The following is a 24,783-nucleotide window of genomic DNA, read 5'->3' on the forward strand; positions in this document are numbered from 1 at the left end:
CTACAATTTAACTTTTTAGCAAAACTCTTGTTTTACCTAGTTGCATTTTTTTGTGAACATTTTATTTTGAAAGCAAAGGATCATCAGTCTTGCTTTCAAGCTTTTGCACATATTTGCATCTAATTAGAGAGCATTCTGGGAGCAATGTATGTACACTCATATTGTTAGTCTGCAAACGTGTACGCACTGGAAGACTGTATTAATGAACCATAAATACAAGATCAAACAGCATTAACATATGGACACAAATATTACCGTAACTGCGTACGATGCCTTGCCGTTATCCGTAATGTGATACTGTAAACTGGCAGCCAATTGGTTTGTGCTCCAGGGGTTTTTGCCTACTTGTCCCAAGGACAAAACAAACATGAAAACTTGTTGTCCTTGACCCCAAACAATATGTCCTGGTTGTCGGCTATAGGAATTTCATACCACTGCTTCTTAAAAGGGTTACATAAAACATGACCTTTAAAAGATCCTGGGCAGACGCTGACCTGAAATAGCAAGATGCGTATGATGTAATCTGCCTCGGTCTCTTTAACTCTGAGGTAATCTGTAGAGTTCTGAAGCAGTTGGATTGCGGCTGATTCAAAGGTTGCTGTGTTACCTGTGGTGGATGCAATAAAGAGAGTTAATGCAATTTACTTGGAGTCTGGATTCTTGACACAATAGGTCTGGATTTAATGTACTAATGAATGCAGTATGCACACAGATCGAGAGACATGGGAAGATGCATGCAGGGGTGGTGCATAGATGGCTGTAGTTGTAAAGCACTCTCTGATATACTTGAGTGCAGCACTCAGAGAATGCAGAAGGATACATTCAAACAGAAAATTGCATTAGGTGAGAGATTACTACTTCACAGTGGCTGAAAGAGGGTCATCAAAGCTAATGATTGAAAGGGTTATACCTAAAGCCCTCTCTGTCAATTGTTAGCAATTCTTTTTTTTTTTTTAAGTAAATTTATTGACTTTTTCAGTACCTCAAGGCCAGACTAGCCATCGCATAAATGCATAGCCATAAATGCAACCAGTTTCGTTGATACTAGCAATGCATAATCAAACAAAACAAACACAGACATGGCACTTCCCTTCAGAACCCTGTGCAGCAGTGATGCACATGTACACATGTATTGTGTATGGAAGGGGAACCATCCCCTATATTGTAGGCTCGTATGATTGTACCTCCATCTCAATTAGAGCTTGAGCAGGCGGTACAGGTGATAATAGTGTGCCTCGATATTCTGCCCAATGCTGCCAGGCCCTACCATGTTTCTGGGGGCAGCCCCTCATCTGAAAGACTACAGTCTCCATCCCCATGCATTATCCATAGCCCTCTTCCACACTCCCACCGAAGGCAGCAAATCTGCCCTCCAGTACTGGAATATGTCCCGCTTGACTAAAGTCCCAAAAACAACAAATGCTGCTTGTAGCAATTTCCCCCAGTAGGCTTTGTACTATGAAGGATAATCAGTTTGGGATCTAGAGGAATTTTCCATGACAGAACCTGGGCAAGGCAAGAGGTTACCCCTCTCCAGAAATGCTGCAATGGTTCACAACTCCAAATTGTGTGGAGCAAGGTCTCCTCCTAACAACCATCTGCCATAGGCAGTGCCTGGTATAAGCGACCCTATGTAAGTACTTGAATTGAATTAGACAGTAGCGAGAGAATACCGCCTCAACGCGGGGGGGCAAAGCCTCTGTCCAATCATCGTTGTCCAAGTCCTTTATGTCTCGTCCCCCCCTCCCAAGTCGTCCGCATGGCTGTCAGAGTATTGGGGCTATGTTTAACCATAGTCTGAAAGATCTGTCTGATGTTGTGGGCCCTCAGGTCGCTCATCAACAGCCTGCCCTCCAGTGGGCTGAACTCAGGCAGTTCCGTATATGTGAGAGTAGAGTATGGCGGAACTCTAGGTATTTGTAAAATTGCCTGTAGTCGAGTTAGTATTTGCCTTGTTGGAAGGATTTCAGGGCAGTTCCCCTCATGACATCCCCCAACGGAGAAAGACTGATGATGTGCCAGTCCCGAAACCACGTCAGCACAAACACCTGCCACAAAAAAATCCTGTGCCACAACGGGGTTTCCCCGGTCAGTCTCCTCTACTAGTCCAAACGTCGAACAGTCTGCCTCCATATCCATATAACTACTCTGGTCACTGGCGGAAGATGCTCCATCCCCCCTGACTAAATTGGAAGTTGAGAAGCGACTGGTCGCCCATCTCGCTACAGCTTTGGCAGGATCATCCCCCCCCCCCCCCAAAAAAGTGGACTGAACATAAGTTTGAAGCGCCACACGATTGCTCACCCCACCTCCCCCACAAGCAGTGGTTATGGACAGCATTTATTTGTCAGAACCACAATCCCGAGACATCGTAGGGGTAATTTTGGAGCTGATTCAGCAGTCGCGGCAGAGACACCATCTTAAAGATGGCTGACCTTCCCAGCAATGACAAGGGCAGCGGGCCCATACCCTCACCTCCTCCCGAACCCGGGACGGCAAAGGGCTGATATTATGGAACCTAGAGGCAGCTGGATCAGGGGAAATATAGACCCCCAAAGTAATGAAAACCATTAGTACCACGTAGCAGATCTGTTGCCTGCGCCATCCTGCCCTGGGCGCCACACACTGGGAAGATTGACTTTGCTATATTCATGTAAAGTCACAATGATTCGCCAAAGACCCGCATAATCTGTAATATCCGCAGCCCAAAAAACATAGGGTCTGTAGGAAAAAACTTAACATAGTCCCCATATAGCACTATCCTATCAGATCTTTCTGTGGACCAGTCAGAGCCTCATACTAGTGGGTCTTGCCGCACCCAGGCGGCTAGCGACTCCACAGCTAGCGTGAACAACAGGGTGACAGCGGATACCCTTGTCTGGTACCTCTATGTATAGGGAAGGGGCTGGAGACTACACCTGCCACTCAAACGGATGCTGATAGGTCGGTATCTAAGAGGCCGACATATGAGCGGAATCGTGGGCCTAGGTTAAGAGCCTGTAGAAGGATGAATAGATAATCCTAGCTTATCGTATCAAAGCCTTATCAATGTCCACCAGGGGAATGGGCGCCGGCTTCCACAAGCAGGACACCTTCACCAGTGCATTGTGTACCCATCTAATGTTATGGCGGGTGGACTGCTGCATCATAAAACCGGCCTGATCTGGGTGAACCAGTTCGGAGATATGTAGAAGAAGTCATTCGGCCAATTCCTTAGCAAGCAGTTTTACTTCTATATTCAAAAGCGAAATCGGTTGATAAGAGGACGGCACCTCCGGGGCGTTGCCTTGCTTGTGGAAAACTACAATTTCCGCATGTTGCCAATCAGGTGGAAGGATCTCCATCTCGTAAGCCTCCTGGATTGCCCCCAACAAATGTTTCCCCGGCTGGGGCATAAATGCCTGCAAGAACTCACATGGAATCCATTGGACCCTGGGGCCTTGACAAGGCGTAGGTCAGCTTGAGCCCCCGCTACCTCCTCTACAGTAATTGGTTTGTCAAGCTGTTGACGTGCCACATCTGACACAGGTTGAGGAGACATGGTGCATACAAAGTCAATAATTTGGTCCGGAGCCAAGACCTCTTATCTGGCGTAGAGAGTTCTGTAATACGTTGCAAAGGTCTTGGCCACCTTCAGAGAATTAGACCATAGCATACCCTTGACGTCATGGATGAATGGCACCGGTGCAGATGTCTGTGCAACCTGACATAGACTGTGTAACATCTTACTGAATTTGTTGCCCCATTGATAAATCCTACTCTGCGCCACCTATCTAGCGTCATCTAAGAGCAACTGTTTCAATTGTTGCTGGGATAGAAGTAGTTGACGCTGGGCTATCGCCCCCCCCCTCTCCCGACCTTGTTCTCCAAAACCTGCATCTGAGCCTACAATTCCACTATCTTTTCTGTTTTGCGTTGACTTTCTCCTGCACAATTGTTAGCAATTCGTTTCTTGACAGCTGCCCTTTCAAAACCCAGACCTGAACACTGACATAACTGAACAGTTTAGCCAAACCAAGGTTCAACAAGCATTTGCAATGCAATAGGTCTTGCGTTTTAGAAACTTTGACCTATTGGTATAGTGAATGACAATGCCTTTTTTAAATATTGCAGGTTTTTTAAACACCTAAATAAAAGGCATTGCCTTTTACAATGCCAATAGCTAAAAATCGTGCAGTTGCGAGACCTGTTGCATTGCAAATGCTTGTTTTCTTTTCACTGAGGGTAGGGGCTGTGTTTGTCGCACATGACTTTATACCTCAAAATGTACCTTTGGTTTTACGTGTTTGCATTTTTCCTCAGGAAACACGTTTAACAGTAACAGGATTTCTGTTAAAAATAAAAAAACTTTAAACTAATAAACCTTTTCCCGTTTGCATCATCAAAATTAAATAAATGTGTGTGCAATGCAGAAAAAATAGTCCTTTAAGGCCTTTTAACATTCTGGATTAATTACCCCAAAATTTGAGCTCTTTTCTGTCTCAAACTTTAATTCATAAAAACTATTATATTTCTGGACTGTGTGATTTTTATTATGGGAGGGTAATCTCGTGTAGACAACGATGATCGAGCTAAAAATATCTTGCGAAATTCCTTGTTCCTTGCTTTTTCTCACGTTAGACTTGGTTGGAACAGACATCTCTTGTGGGACTAGTGAAACTGGAAGTGGATGTTCTCTTGCAGTGTTAGCCAGGCGTTTTTTTGGGTGTCTTGGCACTGGATGGTCAAACCTTGGTGCTAATATCTCGCAAGCTTTTATAAATAAATGTTTACCCTGCGTATCTTTGTCTTCTGACTGAATTGACCCTGGCTAGTAGCAAGAGAAACAGGAAATCAATTTCACTCGTAAACAAATGGTAAAAATGCCGATCTGGAGATAAAAACTATTGTGCCAGTTCCAATTTCACGTTAATAGAGGCCACTCCCCTTTCTTTAGACAAGCCGCGTCTAAAGAGAGGTCCGCGGCCGCTACTAAAGTCAAAGCATTTGTTGTTTGTCAAGTTGACAAACAAATGTTTTTTTTTTGTTAAGTGCCCTGCGAAAGCGCACATGACGCGCTGAATGTCGCAGGAAAGCATGTAGTGCTTACAGACTAGAATAAGGCGTACCTCTTAACAACCAACGTAAAAGGGCAAGTCCTCATGGTAGGTTACAAATAAAGACAAGACCGTACTAAAGAGTGACTAACAAGCCTATAAATGAATCAAAAGCCAGCATAAAATGAAGAACAATGACACAAGCCAATGATCAATATAGGTGGAGAGTTTGCGGGGCTTCAAGTACGTACTCCAATACAGCAAGGCTCAGAGAGCAGGTCATGCGCTGCCCAAGCTGGACCTAAAAATATAGCTAAATTAGAGTAAACCAAGGATAACAGAATGTTTAGTAATGAAGCCTTCTGACTGAGGTACGCGAGGAGTTTGGGCGTATAAGCATGTGTTTCCTTAATTATCCTTTCAATTTGTTCTGCTCTACTCAGTTGAGCTGGCACAAGAAAAGATACTGCCTTTGCCATCTTCTCTCTATTTCACTTTAACTTTTGATTGCTAATTAAATGCCTATCACTAGTTATTTCTCCCCCTTGCAAGCATATTGTATCCTGTTTATGCCAGTGGAAGCTCCTCTTTAGTGATGGTACTAGTAAATCTCACTTTTGATCCCTTCACTTCATGAATCACACTTTTTCTTCCTTCTCCTTTTCCCTTATTTTCCAGCAACCTGGGGAGTTAATAAACAGGGCTCCATTATGTTTCTCGTTTCAGGCCATTTATGGTGTGGTGAACCTCCTGGTTTTCTACAATGCAGCTACATTCTGGACATGGGTGAGTGACTTTGAAGTCTGGGTGGGATCTCTTGATCTGTGGGGAACTCTGTGCTGATTTCATATGTCATTTTCCCCCACCTCCAGGCTCTGCTGGTCTTCAGCTTGCTTGTTTATGGAGCCAGTTACCGGTCAATGAGTGCAATGGCAAAGGCATCATTCGGCGAGGATGGCAGCCTTACAGATGGCGGCATTGATCTTAACATGGAGCAGGGGATGGCAGAGTGAGTGTCAGCAGCGCTCCAGGTGAGCAGCTGCTGCTCCCTTGAAGCACAGTGATGTTGAGGGTCTACCACGCCTGAGTTAGTATGTAACAAAGACTTTTTGTGTAGCCTAGTGGGCTCCTTTGGTGGCAGGGAAACTAGATAAGCACCACAAGAGGGTAATTTGTATGGATGCATTTTTTTTCCTGGTTGGTCTAGTGTAGGACTCTTGCTCAAAATGGACAATGTAAGGAGTTAGCATTTGATTGCCATGATAGTGGTCGTGGCATGACTGGCTCTTGGGTGTGGGGTGTCACTGTAGATCCCCAAATAAGTGGGGGTGAAGGGGAGCTTTTTATATAGTCTATCTTTGTTTGGTCTGATTATTACACCACACACATTTCTCTTATATTCATAATTTGGGAACCCAGCTCTGTGCTGTTCATTTTCAGACATTGCCATCTACATTTATCCAGACTTATTTTTTGCTAATTTTAACATTATTAATCAATATTTATTTTTTGTGTGGTATTTTTTTTTTATGAAGCCTCAGTAGTATATTTATGAATTAGTATAACCAAAATATGCTTCAGTGCTTTAAGAAGCCATATAAAATTCTTCACGTGCAGGGAGTATACTCTTTTGAAAACATTGGCATTGTAGTAAGAACACACACATCAAAGCTTCATTAGGAAACATTCATTAGGAAACATTGTCCATTTTTTAAACTTCCCTGCCCGACAGTCCTGATTGACAGCATAAAAAGACCTATGTTCTGGTTATTTTCATATTTAAAGATAAATACAAGGAGAAATAGAATAAAGGGTTTGCTGTAAAAAAAACTAAATCAGTACAAACAGAAAACTGCGATCCTTGATCATAATGTGTACTTACCCCCTCAGCATTTTAATTCTTATACTATGAGCAAAAAACTGAAAATTGGAGCCATAATCATAATTCAGGCGCCCGGTTTTCCATTTAAACTGATTTTTACACATAAATGCAAACAGAAAACTTTTATTTCTTTTGTCTGTATTAATAAATTGAAACGGAAAGATACAGCAGCAGGCTGAGAGCACTTATCGTCCTTTATCAATACCTCACACATGCATTGACCATGCCACGGGGTTAATGTGCCAGCTATTTCCCCCCAAGACATCCTGTTAACCGGTACAAATTTAATCCTTGAGATTACTTTTAAGCCACTAACACGGCATGGTTTTCCTCCGCATTTTCTTCCCTGCTACTAGATTCACGAGATACCAACTACTCTCCGAGACCACGGGGCAAAGTTAGGTCCCCATTAATGTATGTCATTGTTAGTTTATTACATTTTGTGTGTGTTTGTCACGGAGTGTTAGTTTCACATTTTTTTAAACTATAACACTTTCTCCTAAGACACGCCAATCGGCTTCTTTTATTTATCCTGGACTAAGGCTCATAGAGAATGATTACAAAACCTTACCTGCTGTGTTTTTGTGTGCAGAGATCAACCTATTAAGATTACAAAGATCACGATGAAGGAGCCCTTAGAACCCCTTAACATAATCGTGTTTTTTTACCCTACAGATACTACGTGACATATCCAAATACGTATGTACTAACGCATGCTTTACTGTTGCAGCGTATTTAAATATTTAAGTATTTGCTTTACCTCATTTGAGAACAACTAGGAGTGGCGAACACAGGCCTGGTCCCTGTGTAGTCCTGACGAAGAGCTTGGGGAATGTTCGAAACATCTTGATATAAAATACTAGGTACACCTAACCCGTTATATTTAGGACCCCTGGTGTTCTACCCCGTTTTTAGAACATACCTATTAGGAGCAAAAATAATCTATGTCGCCCACTAGATAGGTATTTTTAATTCACTTCCAGCCCACTCCACCCCACTACACTGTATGCACTACACTTAGTCCATCACTTTAGTGCTCCTACGTAATTCCGCAAGTCGTAGCACGCCTCAGCCCATAGAGGACTGAGATTGCCCCTATGATGAAGCAGGTCACCGTCGGGGAAACCCTGGTGAGTGAGGGGACTCGAGAAAGAAAACTTTTTCTTGCTAACATTAAGTTTTCCAACTTCAGTGAGTTTTGTGAAAATCCGCCTTTCAAAGGCTAGGTTCTTGATCCCTAGATTTAGGGATTTTCAGGTCTACATTAACTATTGGAGGGTAAGCCTAGCCAATTTCCCCTCTTTCTCCCCCTTCTCTTTGAGAACACCATGGCGTTCCTCATCTGTTGTCTCCCCATCAGGAACTGCCTGTCCGGAGGCACAGTTTAAAGTGCAAAGAAATGGGCAAGCAGCGGGACAGCTCAGCTGGCTTTTGAGGCAGCGGTGTAGCTCTCAGCATGTAAAAGCTGTATTCATGTCTAATATTGGCTTTCTGTAGGTGAGTAGGATCTGCTTCTTATGGTTACCCCCACTTTTTACTGATTTTTTCATGTTTTTTTACTTTAGTCTGGCTGGGGCCCTGCTAACCAGTATCCAGCCTAGCTGCTTCCTCTCTACATTGATTACCAGTACTTTAGGTACACTCCTGATTGGATTCTGGGGTACCCTTAGAAGTCTCTAGTATATGCTATACTATGTACCCAGGACATAGGTACCAAGGAGGTCAACCAGGGGCTGAAGCATGTATAGTGCCACCCCCGGGAAGCCTTCCAAAATGACACCACAGGTCTGCTACTGCATCCTGGGTAAGGTGGTGTATGCACCCCTTACGGAGATATAGGTTCACTATATCTCTCCATATCACTACACATGTAAACCTATCAGTCACCCCTATGGCAGGCCTCAACAATCCTGAAGACAGGGTGCTGGGTTTCATGTGAGAGGGTGCCCATGCCTGAGCAGAGCCCCTCTGCAGCTTTCGGGACCTTTATTCCGGGGTTGTTTGTGATGCAGCCAAACCATATACTCTTAAGTGCATTATAACCTCGCTGTAAATGCTAACGTTGGGATGGCTGCATGGAAACATGTTGTGTTTGGGGTCAAACACCTTGGAATCATACCCCCACACCAGTAACTTGTGTAAGAGTATGATCCCACCATTCTAGAGGGAGAGGCATGACAGTACCGGTATACCCGGTACCAGCTTAACAGCCCTGGCATCACAAAATGGATGCTGCCAGCCACATACATGAGTCTGCCCTCCTGCTGCTGAACGAAACTCAGGCAGGGGAGGCCTGGACAATAGGTTTCCTGTCACAGGGAGGTGCATCCACCTCCCAGACAGGCTTTAGTATATTGGGGCTGGGTGGGTGCACTCCAAGAGTGCTTTGAAGTCTGCACTGGGGGCACATTTGGTATCCCTGTGCATAGTCCAACTCAAACCGGTTGCAGGGGCTACCAGCCCCTGCTCTGGTGCGAAACTGGACAAAGGAAATGGGTGTAGCCACCCCTCTTTCCTGACCCTCCCATAGGTGGGTCCTTAGAGTTTGTCCCACCCCTTCCTTGGGTATAAGCTAGGAACCCCTGGCTACAGGACTTTAGATTTACCTGGACGAAACTCTGATACATAATCCTGGAACTTCGACGATCTACAAGGCGCTAGGTGACTGAAGAATCTCCCTTGGAGTAAAGGAGTTACAACCTGCAAGGCAGGCACCTAAGATGCATCTGACCGGTTTGCATCTCCGAAGCTCCCATCGGACTCCGAAGAATTTGCAACACAGGAGGTGAGTTCCAAGACTTCCCAGAGGCGGACCCGAGCTCCCAGCAAAGCTGAGACCCGTAGCCCTCGTGGGGACCATGGAACCGAAACCCCTGGACACCGTACACATTTGCAAGTGCATATGCTTCTCGTCGATCCTTGAGGCTCTGCTTTGGGCTTCTTGTAGTCCACACCCCAAGCAGTGTCTTCACTGAAGATTACTGGCCTACACTCACCGAGTGTCCCGTGGGCTGGGATTGTGTGATTCCTCTTAAGGTCCCTTCGCGGTCCCTGGTCCGTCGACTGGTGGGTGCCTGTCAAGGCAACTCTAACTTTAATTGGGCTTACCTGGTTGCTCCAGACGTGCTCTGACTCTCCATCGCATGGGGAGTCCCCAGGACCTTGCTAGTCTGCACCAAAGCTTATTTTCTCTTCCTGCATGGGTTGCTGTTGCCAAGGCTTATTGGGTTTAATCCGAGCACCGGCACCGCAGCACTCTACATCCTACGTGGAACAGCTCGAATCCAGCTCCTGGTCATCGTCGACGCCTCCTGGTCCTCGTGGCTGCAGAGTCAAGCTTCACCTCTTCGTACCTGAAACTCCCGACACCGGTCGGCATTCATCTATCGTGCCCCTGGTCATTGGCATGTTACCCAGACTCTGTCCCCTCTGCTTTCAGGTTCTTCTGATCTTAGATCCAGGCTTGGATCAAACCGGACACTTCTCTTTTTCCAGGCAGCAGCACTTTGCAGTAGATCGCCATTGAAATCAACGACGATTCCTGACACCATTTGACACCTATACACCTGGCTTCCCTGGGTGAGGTAGCTCGAGTACTCCGGTGCTCCCGTGGGTGCTGGCCCTAGAACCCCCTAAGTCTAAAGGGGTGGGTTTCCTCAAAGTACTCGCCTAAGTATCCTTAACTTCTAAAATTCCAACCGCGACCTTCCCATAGAATAGTACGGGGCTCACGCCTGTGTTCTCACACTGCACTTGTCCCCCGTGGGTCTCCTGTGTCACTACCTTGGGTGGTTCCTTGGGGTCCCAGCGCCACTTTCTTAATATATGGTTTGGTACTCCCCTGGGGCCCATTGTATATTGTGCTTTTTACTGTCGTTTTAGAACTGTATTATTGTGTATCTTGGACTCTAATCTCGTAAATAGATTAGTAGTGAGTGTTTAGAAATGAATACATATATTTTATATATACCTGGTGTGGTTCTCCTTTCATTTAGGGATTCAAGAGGTTATAATCTGGTAAACCAAGCTGCTTTACACTCCTTCAAGACTTAGCCTGAAGGCTGCTCTCCATAGCTACCACTAGGATAGCTTTCAATAAAGGTTGTCTTTAAACCTATCATCAATAAGGGTTGTTTGGACTGGTGCAAGGTGCCCACTATAACTAGTGGACAGCATATGCCAAGCCAACTTCTCACACATTCCACATTTCTGTAGCCCGATCTCTAATTGTATTGAGAAAACTAGAGCCCATTACAAGTGCATGAATCTTGGTGACCTAAAATGTCAACCTGTTTGATCTGTCTTTATATTTCTTTTATTAATAATATGACAATGGGTAGATGCATTCAACAGGAAAGTGGTGGGTGCAGGAAATGGGAGTAGTAGATTTGGAGGGACTTGAAAGTTGTGGTCAATTAACTTTAGTGAGGAGTACAGATAGTGAACCACCCGATGTGGATACTAGTCAAGAAAAAGGGTTTTTTGAGTGACCAGGGATTTACTAGGTGCTCTGCTTAAGTGGACGCAATAGTTCGATAGGAGAGGATGTCACTATATGGTGCAACTAGGTGGGGAGATAAGCCCTGTAACCCCCCAATTGAGTGCGGGAAACAACCCTCACAACAAACATTTTAGCATAAACATAGGCACACATAAATTGAATGTAGCAGTCTGTTAGTATAGACATATATAGTACACTATGCCGACCATCAAATACAGAGAAGATCTCTTGATGGGTTTCGAATTCGTTCAGTCTTTAATTTTCGAGAAAAAACAGCGACACGTATTTAGTCACATTTGGACCAATCTTTCTGCGACTTCCTCAGGGCTGTACTCCAGGATATTAAGTTGATGGATTGTCACTCAGCCGGTGATAATTCCGACCCGGCCGGGCCCGAGACAAACTGGTCAGCATCTATAATAAGCAAGGCAATCGGAGAATCCATATCAAAAGAGCGTCACACGCTCATAAGTGCTTCGATATTTGGGAACCCAAAGGTATAGATGGGGTGAACTGGAAAGAGCCTGTCGTGGAGTTGACACAGTGTATGGTAGTTGGTCTCAAGTGTGTGCCGTGGGAGTCAAAGGTTCAAGAGGAACGGATAACTCCTCGTGCGTCTATAATCTCGCAGAATGTGTGTCTCGTTTCCGCCACGGGCCACTGAGGGCTACCAGGAACACAGTGGCCCGTGGCGGAAACACCGAGACACACATTCTGCAAGATTATAGACGCATAAGGAGTTCCATTACTCCTGAAACTTTGTTCCCCACGGTGCCCACCGAGACCAACTACCATACACTGTGTCAACTCCATGACAGGCTCTTTCCAACCACCCGACTTGCCTTGTCATCACTGTTGTGGGAGAAATAGGAAGAAATCGGGAATCTAAGAGCCCTGTTTGCGTTCCTTGATTTTCACTCAGCTTTATTTTCTTAGCCGTACAGAAGGAATTAAGTGACTTCTGTGGGGCTAGGAGTGGGTGTAACCCTGTCAATGCAAAAGGATTGTGATGTTACTTCCACTGCCCATAGCAAGGGGGTAATTTAACATCCATGGACGTGAACATAAAAAAACCAGGCCCAAGTCTCAGGTTTGGTTCACCATCCCATGATTTTCCCAGTGTCTGAAAAAATGAAAATGACCTTCTGTAATCAAACTATTGCTCATGTAAAGCACTTCAATACCTTTTGTAAACTCGCACTATAAAAAAATGTCACAAATTGTGCATTTTCTATTTAAATAAATGTGAAAAAATACTAGCTGCAGCGTCCTCTTTTGCTTCCCCCACAAAAATAAATGCGGATAAATACAGATAAAATTAAAAACAAATAAATAAGGATCAATACAGATGGAAATGTGAAATAAATAAACGCCATAAAACCGGGAGCACTAATCATAATGCACGATTACCCTCACCTTTTTGATTCTTATAATAGCAGAGTAACCGTCGATCCACATACCTGACTATAACTTATAACAATCCCTTATAACTTCCTCTCCTTGACCACTATTTCAGATATACAGTCATTCCTTTGTCTTCGCCCAGTTTACAATATGTCCGTATACCATTCTGTCAGGTTTTTAGGTCTCGTGACCTACAATGCGCGCAAGCGCATTGAGGGAGCGAGAATTCAAGTAGCCAAAATCCTCGTCAAACCAAGGGCTTTCTGCTGAAGTTTTCTTGAAGTTCACGTGAACCACGTGACCAAACAAGCACGCGCATCAGCCTCACTCCCTCCTATCGGCCGTACTTTCAGTTTCCCGGCCGCTCATCTTCGCAGCACATCAAAGGGCTTCGCCCAGCGTGCGCTCTGCGGCTTCTCGGCTTCTCCTCCCCTAATTATTCTTGGATGGCCGGCCGGCCGGCCGTACTTTCAGCTCCAGCACCTCCCCTCTCTCCCTGCACACAGCCTTCCTTGGATTTCTCCTCCCCCTCCCCAGCCAGCTTCCCCCAGGCCGTGTTCCCTCCCCTGCTACCCCATCCTCACTCATCCCTCGCACCCCCTCCTCCTTCAGGCCCCCACCATTTGCTTTTGCTTGTTTTTATTTATACGTGCGTGCGTTCCCCCACCACTCGTGTTGTTCTCTCCCTTTTTTTTCTAAATGCCACGTTGCCCACTTCATTGGCTGCTATGCGCATATATTTAATATGCATGGGTGCCACGGCGCCCACTTTCATCATTAAGAACAACCCTCCCACCTCCAACACAGCATGGACGCGCACAGCAGCGTTGTCACTTTGAATCCCTTGTTAAAGTTGTTTGCTTTTCCTCTCTTGCTTTGCATTAAGAGCCTTCCCCCCTCCCCACTCGTCGTAAACACAACCTTTCCCTTAATGAGGCGGCAATGCCTCTTCAATACTCACTCCTCCTCCGCAGCATTTGCTGCTCTGCCCGACCTCCTCCCTCCACCCCCATAGTTCTCCCCGCTCCGCCATGGCACAAATCCGCCTTCACTTTGTAAGTTCACATATTGTTAATTAATCACACTTTTTTAATCAGTTCAGTTGCATTTCTGTATAGTGTCTTTGGTTGTGCGTGTTTGTGTCTGATGCTTATTGGTTTGCGTGTGTGAGAGACTGTGTGTCTGTGTTTGGGGTGAGCCTCACTCTTGTTACTTGTTTGATATGTTCCTTAACGGTCACCATCCTTACCTCTGCCCGCATTCACCCTTGAAAGACTCCTGTTGCTAAGTGACAACTGGCACTGCCCGCATTTTCACCTTCAGCCTTGTAATAGGGAAGAAACCATTTGCACCTGTAGGCAGCCAAGCTCTGTATTTCTGATGGAGAAATGATTGTTTCTCAGCCGGCTATTAAAAAAGTTAAAGCCTGCACATCTCCGCCGAATTCAGGAGCTCATAATGGGCAAGATCATAAAATGGGCGAGATTATAAATCTCTGTCTATTGTCCCTTCTCCGATTTGCATATATGCTACATGGGGAGAAATGAAATAGTGAATTTCACTGGTCCTGGTGGCAGCACCTTAGGGGAAACTATTGTTAATGAATGACCCCAGGACTCGTGTTTGTTAATGTTGGCACACTTGTCTGAGGTGTAGGTAAGTTAACAACATTGTGAATACTTCTCTGTGGCGCTACTTAGCTCGCTTCCTTCATTCGGCAGCTCATTTCGCTTAGCTTGAGAATGAGGCTTGAAAGACCCCAAAAGGACATCTGAAGAAATAGGACTGGCTAAATCACACACTGTAAGCTCCGCTATTGCTAATTATGTGGGCTGTGGTTAGGAAATAACGGCTACAATGCCCTTTGAATCGGCCGTTTATCACCAGCCGCGTCTATCAAGCAGAATTATGTAGTGTTTGGTAGGTCTCCACACACAACATGTATCTTGTTTTATCTTGGAATCATCATGCGTTAACTAGAGATTAGTTGTTTTTTAAAAATGTGCTTCTTAGAAACGTTGGCAACTGAAGCACTATTCTAGAAATTGCAGTGTTTGCTGCTCATGTTGTGACGTTTGCTTTGCCTGTAATGCAGGATATTATTATAAAAAGAATGCAGGCCCTTAGAAGCAAAGCTTTTATAATGCAATTTGACCCTGATGTAATCATCAGGTGGGTTATTATTTTGTTCTTTCTGATAAGATGTTCAACTGCATCAAGGGTTAAAAAAAAGCACTTATAATACGTGCTCAATTGAGAGCTTGTCGCGAAAGTTATAACTATTGGCATGGTAAATGACAAAGCTATTAATTTAGCTATTTTCAAAAACAAAACCTAAATAAAAAATTTGTCATTTACAATACCAATAGCTCAAACTTTCCTAATACGAGACCTATTGCATTGCAAATGCTTGTTAAATTTACCTTCACATTTCTCTACTTGTTTACATTCTGACAAATCCTTTTTTCTCCCACCTGCTCATTAGAAAAACCTTCACTCTTTTCTCCTCTTTCTCTGGCGTATTGTCATACAAGACGCCCGTAATGCTGTATCAACCTTTCATCTTGTTGTTGTGAAACACCTTTCCCTCTTTCCTGCAATAAAATCTCATCTGATTACTCTTATTATGCCTTACCTCTTTTGCAAAAAATTACCTTGCACCTATACCAGCATACATTCTGGATCTTTGATACAACCACCCTCATCGTTCTGCCTTGTATTTCTACTTTTGGTGTACTATACACCCTCTACTCCACTACCATCTACCAATTGTTTAAATGCTCCTTCTCCTCATGTGATTGGTTCCATTCCCTCCTTTGATTTATGTAATACTCCCTAGCAGTATCTCCTCCTCCCCACCTGTTATTCGTCTTCATTGTCTAATTGTTAGTTACACTGCCACGTCTTTCTCTTTTTTTGATTTTTACAATATACATACGCTCATCTTTTCCCTGTTAATTATTGATCACAATTCCGTGGCATCCCCGTCTTCTTTTAGTGTCTAACTGTTTCAAAAAAGCCAACTGCCTTTCTCCTCTGTATGGTTGTCTCTGGTGTTTACTATGTACCCTAACTCCTGTCATACCTCTTGTTGTTATAATGACCACCCAACACCCAATGAGGGACCTCCCTGGTCACCTAGACCGCACTAGATGAAGGAGGGCTTTGTAGGTTTTTCTTTTTCTTTGCTGTTACACATTGTACAAACCTGGCCGGAGGCACTATAGCACTTATCATGAGCACCAGAATGTTATACTTTAAAAAAATGTTTAGTGGTGGTGAAATTAAATTATTTGCCCACAATCACAGGTTATTAAGTCGAGGTGGGGGTCTGTGTTAGGTGTCCATGTTGCCAGATTTGGGGTGTGGGGGTGTGTGTAGGGGATGACCATGCCAGTGTAGTTACTTCTGACCCCTAGATTGTGGTGGGGAGTGACAGTAGATCGTGGTTCTCTGTTTCATAGAATGTCGTGGGTATGGAGACGGTGTAGATTCTGGGGTGCACTGGGGAAACATTTCCTGCGTGGGTTCCCAGCATATTGTTTGAGGGAGTGGTAAATGTAAGGGCCTCTGTCCTTAGAGGGGGCAGTGTGAGTTTGATGAGGTGTCTCTGCCTCGTCGATTATGGGTCAATTTCTGTTCATGCCTCTGTCCCTTGCAGCAAGACTTTTAGTTGCATTTGCCTTTTGATCCAAGTGCCTATGTTTCCTGGATAAGTTATTGGTATATGGCTCTCTGTCCTCTAGATGATATCCTGGTGGTCATTGTAGGCGCCTCTGCAACCTGTCTCTGGGGGTGAAATGTAAGGTCCCCTTATCACCTGGAGGAAGATGTCGGTCCTCAGTTCTCTGATTGATAGAATGAGTGTAGATGCATGATTGCTCTCAGTGTATGGATATTGTTGGCTTCGCAGTTCTCTGTTAGATATCATCTGTATAGATGCCAAAGCCCATGTTTGAGGGATTTGGTTTATGTGATTTGTTCCACAGATGTAGATGCTAATGTGGGGGAATGTCTACCTTAGGAATAGTGCAAGTGAAAGTTGCTGCCCCTCCTAAATCATGGATTTTGTGTATGTATCGTTTACCCTTGGGTAGAGGAGTCTGTTTCTGATAGTCGATTTAGAAGACCACCTCTTTATTGACTAAACTGGTTGTGTAAGGTAATTGTATATTGTTGTGTATGGCAGTCGAAAATGCAGGGACTATGAAAGTATCCCTTCTTGGGCAGAGTCATTTCTTCATCCTCTTTCCTTTACACTTTCCCCTGATTTTTCATGTCTCATTATAACATTTTTCTTTTCTAGGCACCTGAAAGATGTAGTTCTGCTGACTGCTATTGTGCAGGTCCTGAGCTGTTTCACTGTGTATGTCTGGTATTTCTGGCTTTTGGTAAGTCTGTTGCCTTGGTATATTCCTCATATGGGGAGATGCATGTTAATTGGATTTCATTATGGACAAAGGAACATAAACAGCAACAATGGTCTTTTCCTCTTCCTGCTCTGCAGGCTCCAGGACGTGCTCTTTACCTCCTCTGGGTGAACGTGCTAGGGCCGTGGTTCACCTCTGGCCCCCCTGCAGCTAACCAGGAGCCCAATGAAAAGAAACAGCGGCGACAGGAACGACGACAAATGAAGCGATTCTAGCTCTCCCCTCTGCAGCTTTACCCGCATTTCCTACTCCTGTTCCTTTCATGGAGGGAGAGCTGTTCAATACTGAATGAAGAGCTTGTGTCCCGCTGGCCGGCTCCATGAACAAGACACTTATGCTGCTTCCTGCAAAAAAGGATAACACGGGGAATGATCTCTACACATCATTCATTTCTGAGGTCCAAAGACAATGTATTTAGTTGGGGAGGGCTAAAGGAGAAAAAATATAAAGATATTTTTTAAAAGACCATTGCCTTGCTTTTTGCAGAATGAAGGACATCTGGGTTTCAAATGTGAAGAGGTGTGATGTGTGGAGGTGAACGTAGGGAATTTGCAAGCCGGGAGAGCAAACATGAGAGTGGGGAATTCACTCCAGGCCGGGGCACAAAACTTGCATTTCTTTACGAGGTCTCAAGAACAGACATAGATAATCCTATATTATATAATTATGCACTGTGTGAGAGCATTCCTGGTGGGCGCTCATTCTTTCATCATCCTCAAAACGTTGAAAGAACTGCCACATACTCTCTGTTAATTTGTACAGCTATGCACATGCATTGCAAAGTTTATGAATGTTACAGACAATGGCACTTTACCTGTATTAGTCTGTTTTGGGCAGTTCAAACTTAGACTTACCAGATGCCACCATATTGCTAGGTCCATTGTTTCCAATGTTCTGCCTTTAGGTAGCAAATCAGTGCGTTGTGCCATTGGTTCAGTTCAAGTAAACAAATTGGACTAACACAGGTAAAGTTAGGGATTTGGAAATGGGAAGTCCTGGACTGGTAAAGGAAGATACCTATGACATGGAATTTATTTAGTAACCGTCTTCACACCTTAGGTTATATATTGTCATTGTGGTACATAACAGTCAGCTTCTTACCAGATTTGTATGAAATCTCTGTGAGATACATTTGCAAGCAATTCATCTAAATTAGATCAATTTACATAGCTATCCTGAAAATGTGGCATCCTTTCACCCCTGGAACAAATACTGGACACCTCTGCCTGTATTAATGGCATACACATCTCAAATTGCTATGAGCCTTTCTGTCACTAACGATTTCAAACATCAGAGCATAGTGTCTACCAAACAGTGTGACTTGAAATTCCTCCATCATCTGATCGTCTCTATAGATTTTAATTCTTTGAATATCTCAGGTCTTATGTGGAAGACACGTTTTCTAATAAATTTAAAAAGCAAATCTTTAGCCTTTTGACAACATCAGTGGTAGACATTTTGTGTGGTTTATAGATATTGACTAGTATTTACAAATCTTTGCCCTCTTCAGACATAGGCTTTTTCCTCTTTTGCTATTTAATTTATCTTTGAATGTTATGGAAGTAGTCTTGGGCTTGCTTTATGACCCTGACACCACATCTAAAGAGCATTTCCCTGAGACCCCAGGAGGGGGGACCTGCTGGCATAGGGCTGGCATTTGGCTTTGATGTCTGTATCAAACGCTGATTGTCCCCATAGTGCAAATACTCCGTCCAGTTGGTATTGGCTGAGTTCCCATTTATGGAAATTGCTTGTAACTCAGCTGAGAGCAGCCTCTAGCGTGTTGTGCAAGCCTGGAACATGCTCAGCCTTGAGAGAAATTCCATGCTCGGTTGTCCAATTCCATAGCTCTTGCGTTTCCTGAAAAAGCGCGAAAGACTTGGTTCCCCATTGTTTGTTTATGTAGATCATACTGGTCGTATTGTCCCTACGGACCAGTTCAGAGTTACCTGCTATCCTTGGTAGAAAGGCCTGTAAAGAGAGGAATATAGCATTCAACTCCAGGCTGTTGATATGCCTTAGGTTTTGAGAATTGGACCATTTGCCTTGAATTTGGAGGTCCTGCAAGTGACCTCACCAGCCTTCCATAGAGGCATCTGTTGTCAAGATGTAGTCTGGGATCTCTTGCAGGAAAGTGAGTCCTTTTGAAAGGTTTGGGCTGTGGTACCACCATTGCATAGCTGTTTTCATGGCCAGGGTGACCCGAAGGATGTCCTCGAAGGTTTGCTGCCACTGTTCCTGAAGTTCTTCCTGTAGAGGTCTCATCTTTACCCTGGCTAAGGGCACTAGGTCTGATGCTGATGAGCACATTCCTAGGAGCAGTTTGTACCTCCTCACTGAAACAGACTTTCTTCTTGAAATGTCGATAGCCAACTGTTTTAGACGGATTTGGCGCTCTTTCAATAGAAAGGCTTTGCATTGGACTATCCAACCTTGCTCCCAGAAATGGTGTAATTTGACTGGGAATAAATGAAGACCTCTTGAGGTTCACTTGCAACCCCAGCTTGTTAAACAGTTGAAGACAAGCCTTCCTGGCTCTAGTCTCTTGCCTTGCTTTTGGTGACCTTGAGAACGTAGGACTGCGACCACTGGTGCGAGGCACTTTGTAAATATTCAGGGTGCCGATTTGCGGCCGAAGGGTACGATTTTGAATTGGTAGTGGGTACTGGCTACCGTTAAGCTGTTGAATTTTCGATGCTTCTGATGGATGGGGATGTGGAAGTATGCGTCTTCCAAATCAAAGGAGGTCATGAAGTCTCCTTTGTTGAGGCAACACAGGATCTCAGCTAGGGTTATCATCCTGAATGTTTGTTTTCTCAGGAACTTGTTTAGCTTTCTGAGATCCAGTATTGGTCTCCATTCCCCTGTCGTCTTCATTATTAAGAAAAAACAGGAATAGAAATCTTGACCCCTGTACAGGTTTGGAACTTCTCAATCGCTCCTTTTGAGAGCATGATTTTTGCCTCCTTGTGCAATAAGTGAAGAAGATGGGGAGGGTCTCCCTTTGGTGGAGTAGTTGGAGGTCTCTTCACAAACTCCAGATTAGGGCCAAAGGCAATCGGATCCAGTACCCATTGGTCCGTTGTTATGTTCTCCCATTGCTGAAACAAACTGGAAATCTTCGCACCCACGGGAGCGGAAACATGGGGGAAGCTAGTAGCCTGCTTAGATCATTGTTTTCTTCTGTTATCTCTACCCTGGGCCGATGTTCTTTTGCGGCTCCCTGATGAGAGAAACCAGCCGTAGAAGACTAACGGTAAGTGGCAGGTTTGCCTGTATTGTGGCTGATAATGTTAATATTGTTGTGCCCCCTGATACCTGCCTCTGTATACTGTGAAACTGTGCCCTTTTGCTCCTCTAAAAAGTGTCTTTCTGTACTGAAGGGTGCCTAAAGATTTTGCTGTATCAGTGTCAGTCTATATGGATAACAACGCCTCATTGATATGTTTGCCAAACAAAGCGTCCCCATCAAACGCCATGTCCAGGATCTTTGCCTGGACTTCATGTCTAAAGGTAGTGGCTTTCAACTATCCCTAGTGACTCAACACTGCCACATTTGCAAGCTAGTGAAAAACTGTCTTGGCGATATCCATAGCTCAGTCTGTGGTCTCAGAGGCTGCTCGCTCACCCTCTAACAGGATTTTCCTAGCCTCCTGCTTCCTGTCGTCAGGGATGAGGTCTATCATGGAGGCCATGTAAGATCACATCTGCCGATCATAACGCAGATGATAGCCAAACGTTGGCCGCCTTGATAGTAACTACAGCCATGATGGAGAAACGCTTTCCCGTAATATCTAGTATACACCCTTCCTTATCACCGGAGTTGACATCGGTATGGCTGAGTTCTTCGATTTTCTTGGTGCTGCCTCTGAATCCAGACCTCGGGTGACCAGTCGGGCAAGGAGGAGAATCTTCTGCGGTCCTGCATTTTTTGTCTATGCGAGGAAGCACAGCGATATCGTGGGCGGGGTTTTCATAATTTTCACTCCCTCTTGCCAAATATAATCAATTCTCCGGATTGTAGGAATGGATTTTCTTGCCTCCTCCTTGAAATCGTACGGGAAACAATCTGCATGTTTCACAGCCAAGGGTAAGATGGAATCCGGTGGAAGCCCTCTCTATTAAATTTTGGAACCCCCTGATATCCTGTAGAGACAAGTCCACGGGATGGTTTGACAGAGGAGAGAGACTAGGAATGATGTAATCTTCCCAGGGATCTGCAGGTGGGCGAGGATCCGGGATTTCACCCTCTTTTCTCTCTCCTCATCCGAGGAGGAAGGGTTGTCCGGATCAGGCTCCTGAACTGGAGGGTGCGGTACTGCTGGTGTTACTGTGGGTTGTGGCTGAGGTGGCTCTATTTGGAAATTTTGGGGTGGAAATTTCTGTCTATAATCAGCCAGCATAGCTTGAAGGTCTTGAATTAGAGATGGTGGTAGATGTGCCATCTCTCTAGGATGAGGCTTGGGAGGATAGCCATAAAGTTGGTAATGGTGCGGTGAAGCCAGATATGGCAGATAGTATTGCTGCTCGTCTTCATAGTCCTCTTCCTGGCACTTTTCATGCAATTCAGATGGACTATGAGCAACTCCATATACTCCATCCTCATCATCTGACTCTTGCAGGTCCAAAAGGTGCGAAGGAGGCAACGGAAAAATCTTGCTAAACGCAGATACATCCGGAGACAGAAATGTCTTCAGCACCCTAGTAATGTTTACCATTGTCGACGGTATCATAACCACTGATGCTGGAATGTCAGTAATTGACGGTGCAGTCGCCACCAGTGTTGCAGTCAACTGTGTTGGTGTCAACAGGATGCTCGTTGACGGTACGGTTGTCGCTGGTGCCTTCATCGACTTCACCAACTGAGCCTTTGACGACGAGATAGACGTCAACAATTATGGTGTCAATGATGTCACAGTGGTACTTGTCGACGATCATGGGGTTGTTGTCGACAATGACGTTGACGATTTCTTATTTCTGTGCTTCACAGAATCTGAGGAAGAGGCTCTATGATGGTCCTTTTCCTTTCTCACAGGAGTGGAGGAAACTGATGACGTAGGCTCTGAGGAGTCTTAAAGACGTTTCTCCTTTTTAGAGCTCTTGCTCTCCTGGGAGGGTTTGAGATATTTCCTGTCCTCCAGAGGTGTCCTCATGGGACCTGCCTCGCGGCCTAGATGATCCATCATTGTCCTCTTCAGATGATCTGTGTTGCTTATTGGACTTAAGTCACAAAAGCAGCCTCCCCGCTCTATCCCGAAGAGTCTTAGAAGAGAAAGTGCAACAGATTTTGCACTGTCTTACCTAATGGGCTGGCTAAAGGCAATAAATACAGTCCTTGTGAGGATCATCTACATGAACCCTTCTCTTGCCACAGGTCTTACATGGGTGGAAAATACCTTTTTTATCAGACATAATGAAGAAAAGATGTCCAGGAATAAATTCCAGATGTTTGAAGATAGAACTGCGTAGAACTCGGGTAGACTCCCTTCATACATGACGTGCGGTGAAAATCTGAGGGAAACTGCCTCTGCTGGGAGAGTTCTATAGGGTACTGGCAGCTGATTGGCTGCATTCAACATTTGATCTTTTAAAAAAAAAAGAATAGGCTTTTTAAAACATGGCTCTGGGCCATTCTAGCCTATGGCATTATTAAAATGCTGCTTGATTATGTTACCGTGGGACTCTCATCTCAAAGAATGCGAATGATTTAAGCATGTGAATCTTCGAAAGATAGCATTACTGGATAACCGTAGTTACAGGTAAGTAACTTATTTTCTTCCTTCTTAATCATTCTCCATGGTAAGGCCTTTATATCAGTTCCCTTAGATTTTCCTACCATAAAGTCATATGGGTCAGTGCTAGTAAGAAAAATGAGGTCCCCTATGAAGAAACCCTGAATTGCATACACAAGTTGTTTCTCTATGTAAATTTTCTTTGCAAATCCATTTCCCTTGTGACATGCACGTAATTCACAAACCGCATTGAAATGGATAGAAACCCTGTCGGTGAAAGGCACTGAGAGAGATTGAGAAGCCTACAGGCTCTGTCCACAGGAAAAAAATTGTCCACCAGTTATCTCTTGTCTGTTGATCAGACTGTGAAGGATAATTTACTGTCTGCTGTCTAGGTTGGGCTTTGTTGCTTGGCATAAGGAACTCTGGACATGAATTTATCTTTCTAGAAAGGCCTGATCCTTCATCGGCACTACCATCCACAAATAATCTGAGCATGGGATCAGGTCAGGACTTGCCTTAGCTTTCAAATAGCCTATGCAAACCCACAAAGAACAACAACATGCTCTGTGAGGTTACCCAGAGGCTTGCATGTAAGTCTGAGGTGGATATTTGGGGTATTATGAAGTTAAAGGCCTAGTCCACATGAGATTATAGATAATTCACCCTCTGGGTTAATAGATGGTAAGGATGTCGGTGGTCTAGCACAAAAGGTATCTAGGGAGGAACGCTGACATCCACCTACTCGTTCGATGAGCGTAAAATAAAAAATAAAATAAAATTGATTTTGTGAATAGATCATTACTCATTTAAGTTCCTAAAGTCACAAGGGGAAGCTCTTGGTGCAAAAAATTGCTTCCTTGTTAAAGACAAACCAGCCTCTTAATGGCTGTCTGAAAAGAGAATCTTGGAATGACAACAGACACTAGCCATGTTTTAACTACTCTGGAGAAATTTCTTCTGTCAGCTGGGTTCCACTCGCCCCTTTATTGAAAGCTTTAATTAAGCATCTACTCGACAAAACAGCTGGTTACAAAGAACTTGGAGAGATTAGTGAAAGTCTGACAATGTCTTTAAAAGTAGTCGAGGGCAACAGGCAAGCAGTCACTTGTACTGGCATGTAGAAGTGCTCAAAGGGGATGCTGCTAAATTCGTTAAATAAATGTGTTTGTTCCAAAGCAATTAAAGTGCATGGTAACAGCTTTGAAACCTTTCAGAGCTGTACCAAAAGATGACTACCGTTAGTGGTACGAAGGCTGCCCCACCATATTCTTCTCTGAATGCTGAGTCTTGCAGCCTTCTTTCCAGGGGGAAATTGCTGTTAAGAAGTAAACCATAATGGTGCAAAATGTAGTGAGTCTCCCTGCTCAGAGCTAGTCACCTGCAATCTTATTACAGTGGTACAAAGTGGCTGAGCAGCAAGTTGCGCATTTACTCTTGAGGAGTGTTAGAATTGGGGGTCTCTGGTTGGCGCAGGTATGTACTTGCGACAAGCAGGGACCCTCTCCTCTAAGTCAAGGCGAAGGATTACCCTCTAAAAATAACCCCTGCTTACCCTCTAGGTAGTGTGGCGCAAGCAGTCAAGGCTAATCTCTAGAGCATATAGGGTTAAACATTTGCAGTATCACACACAATAACCACCAACCCACCACACAATGACACCAGACTGTATTCTTGTAAAAATATATCTCCGTTATATAGATTTAAAGCAGGCTTGTAAATACATTCTTTGTACAGTTCAAAATGGTTCCAGTTACTTGTTCAGGTTGTCACAGTTCTTGTTCAGCTTCTTACAGTC

At 44.4% G+C, this 24,783-nt stretch overlaps 1 protein-coding gene across 4 annotated transcripts in view; it reads left to right on the plus strand.

Moving 5' to 3' along the window:
• TMEM208 (transmembrane protein 208) overlaps nt 1-17,719 on the plus strand; it is a 63,815-nt gene extending 46,096 nt beyond the window's left edge. For all 4 annotated transcript variants that reach the window (XM_078669213.1, XM_078669212.1, XM_078669215.1 and 1 more), the window contains 4 exons: nt 5,763-5,822; nt 5,909-6,045; nt 17,130-17,214; nt 17,331-17,719. In XM_078669213.1, coding sequence (XP_078525339.1) covers nt 5,957-6,045; nt 17,130-17,214; nt 17,331-17,468 — 312 coding nt within the window. In that variant the 5' untranslated portion in view covers nt 5,763-5,822; nt 5,909-5,956 and the 3' untranslated portion in view covers nt 17,469-17,719. The remainder of the gene's footprint in view (nt 1-5,762; nt 5,823-5,908; nt 6,046-17,129; nt 17,215-17,330) is intronic.
• The last annotated feature ends 7,064 nt before the right edge of the window (nt 17,720-24,783 follow it).

This window comes from Lissotriton helveticus, chromosome 12, assembly GCF_964261635.1.
Source record: "Lissotriton helveticus chromosome 12, aLisHel1.1, whole genome shotgun sequence".
NCBI lineage: Eukaryota > Metazoa > Chordata > Amphibia > Caudata > Salamandridae > Lissotriton > Lissotriton helveticus.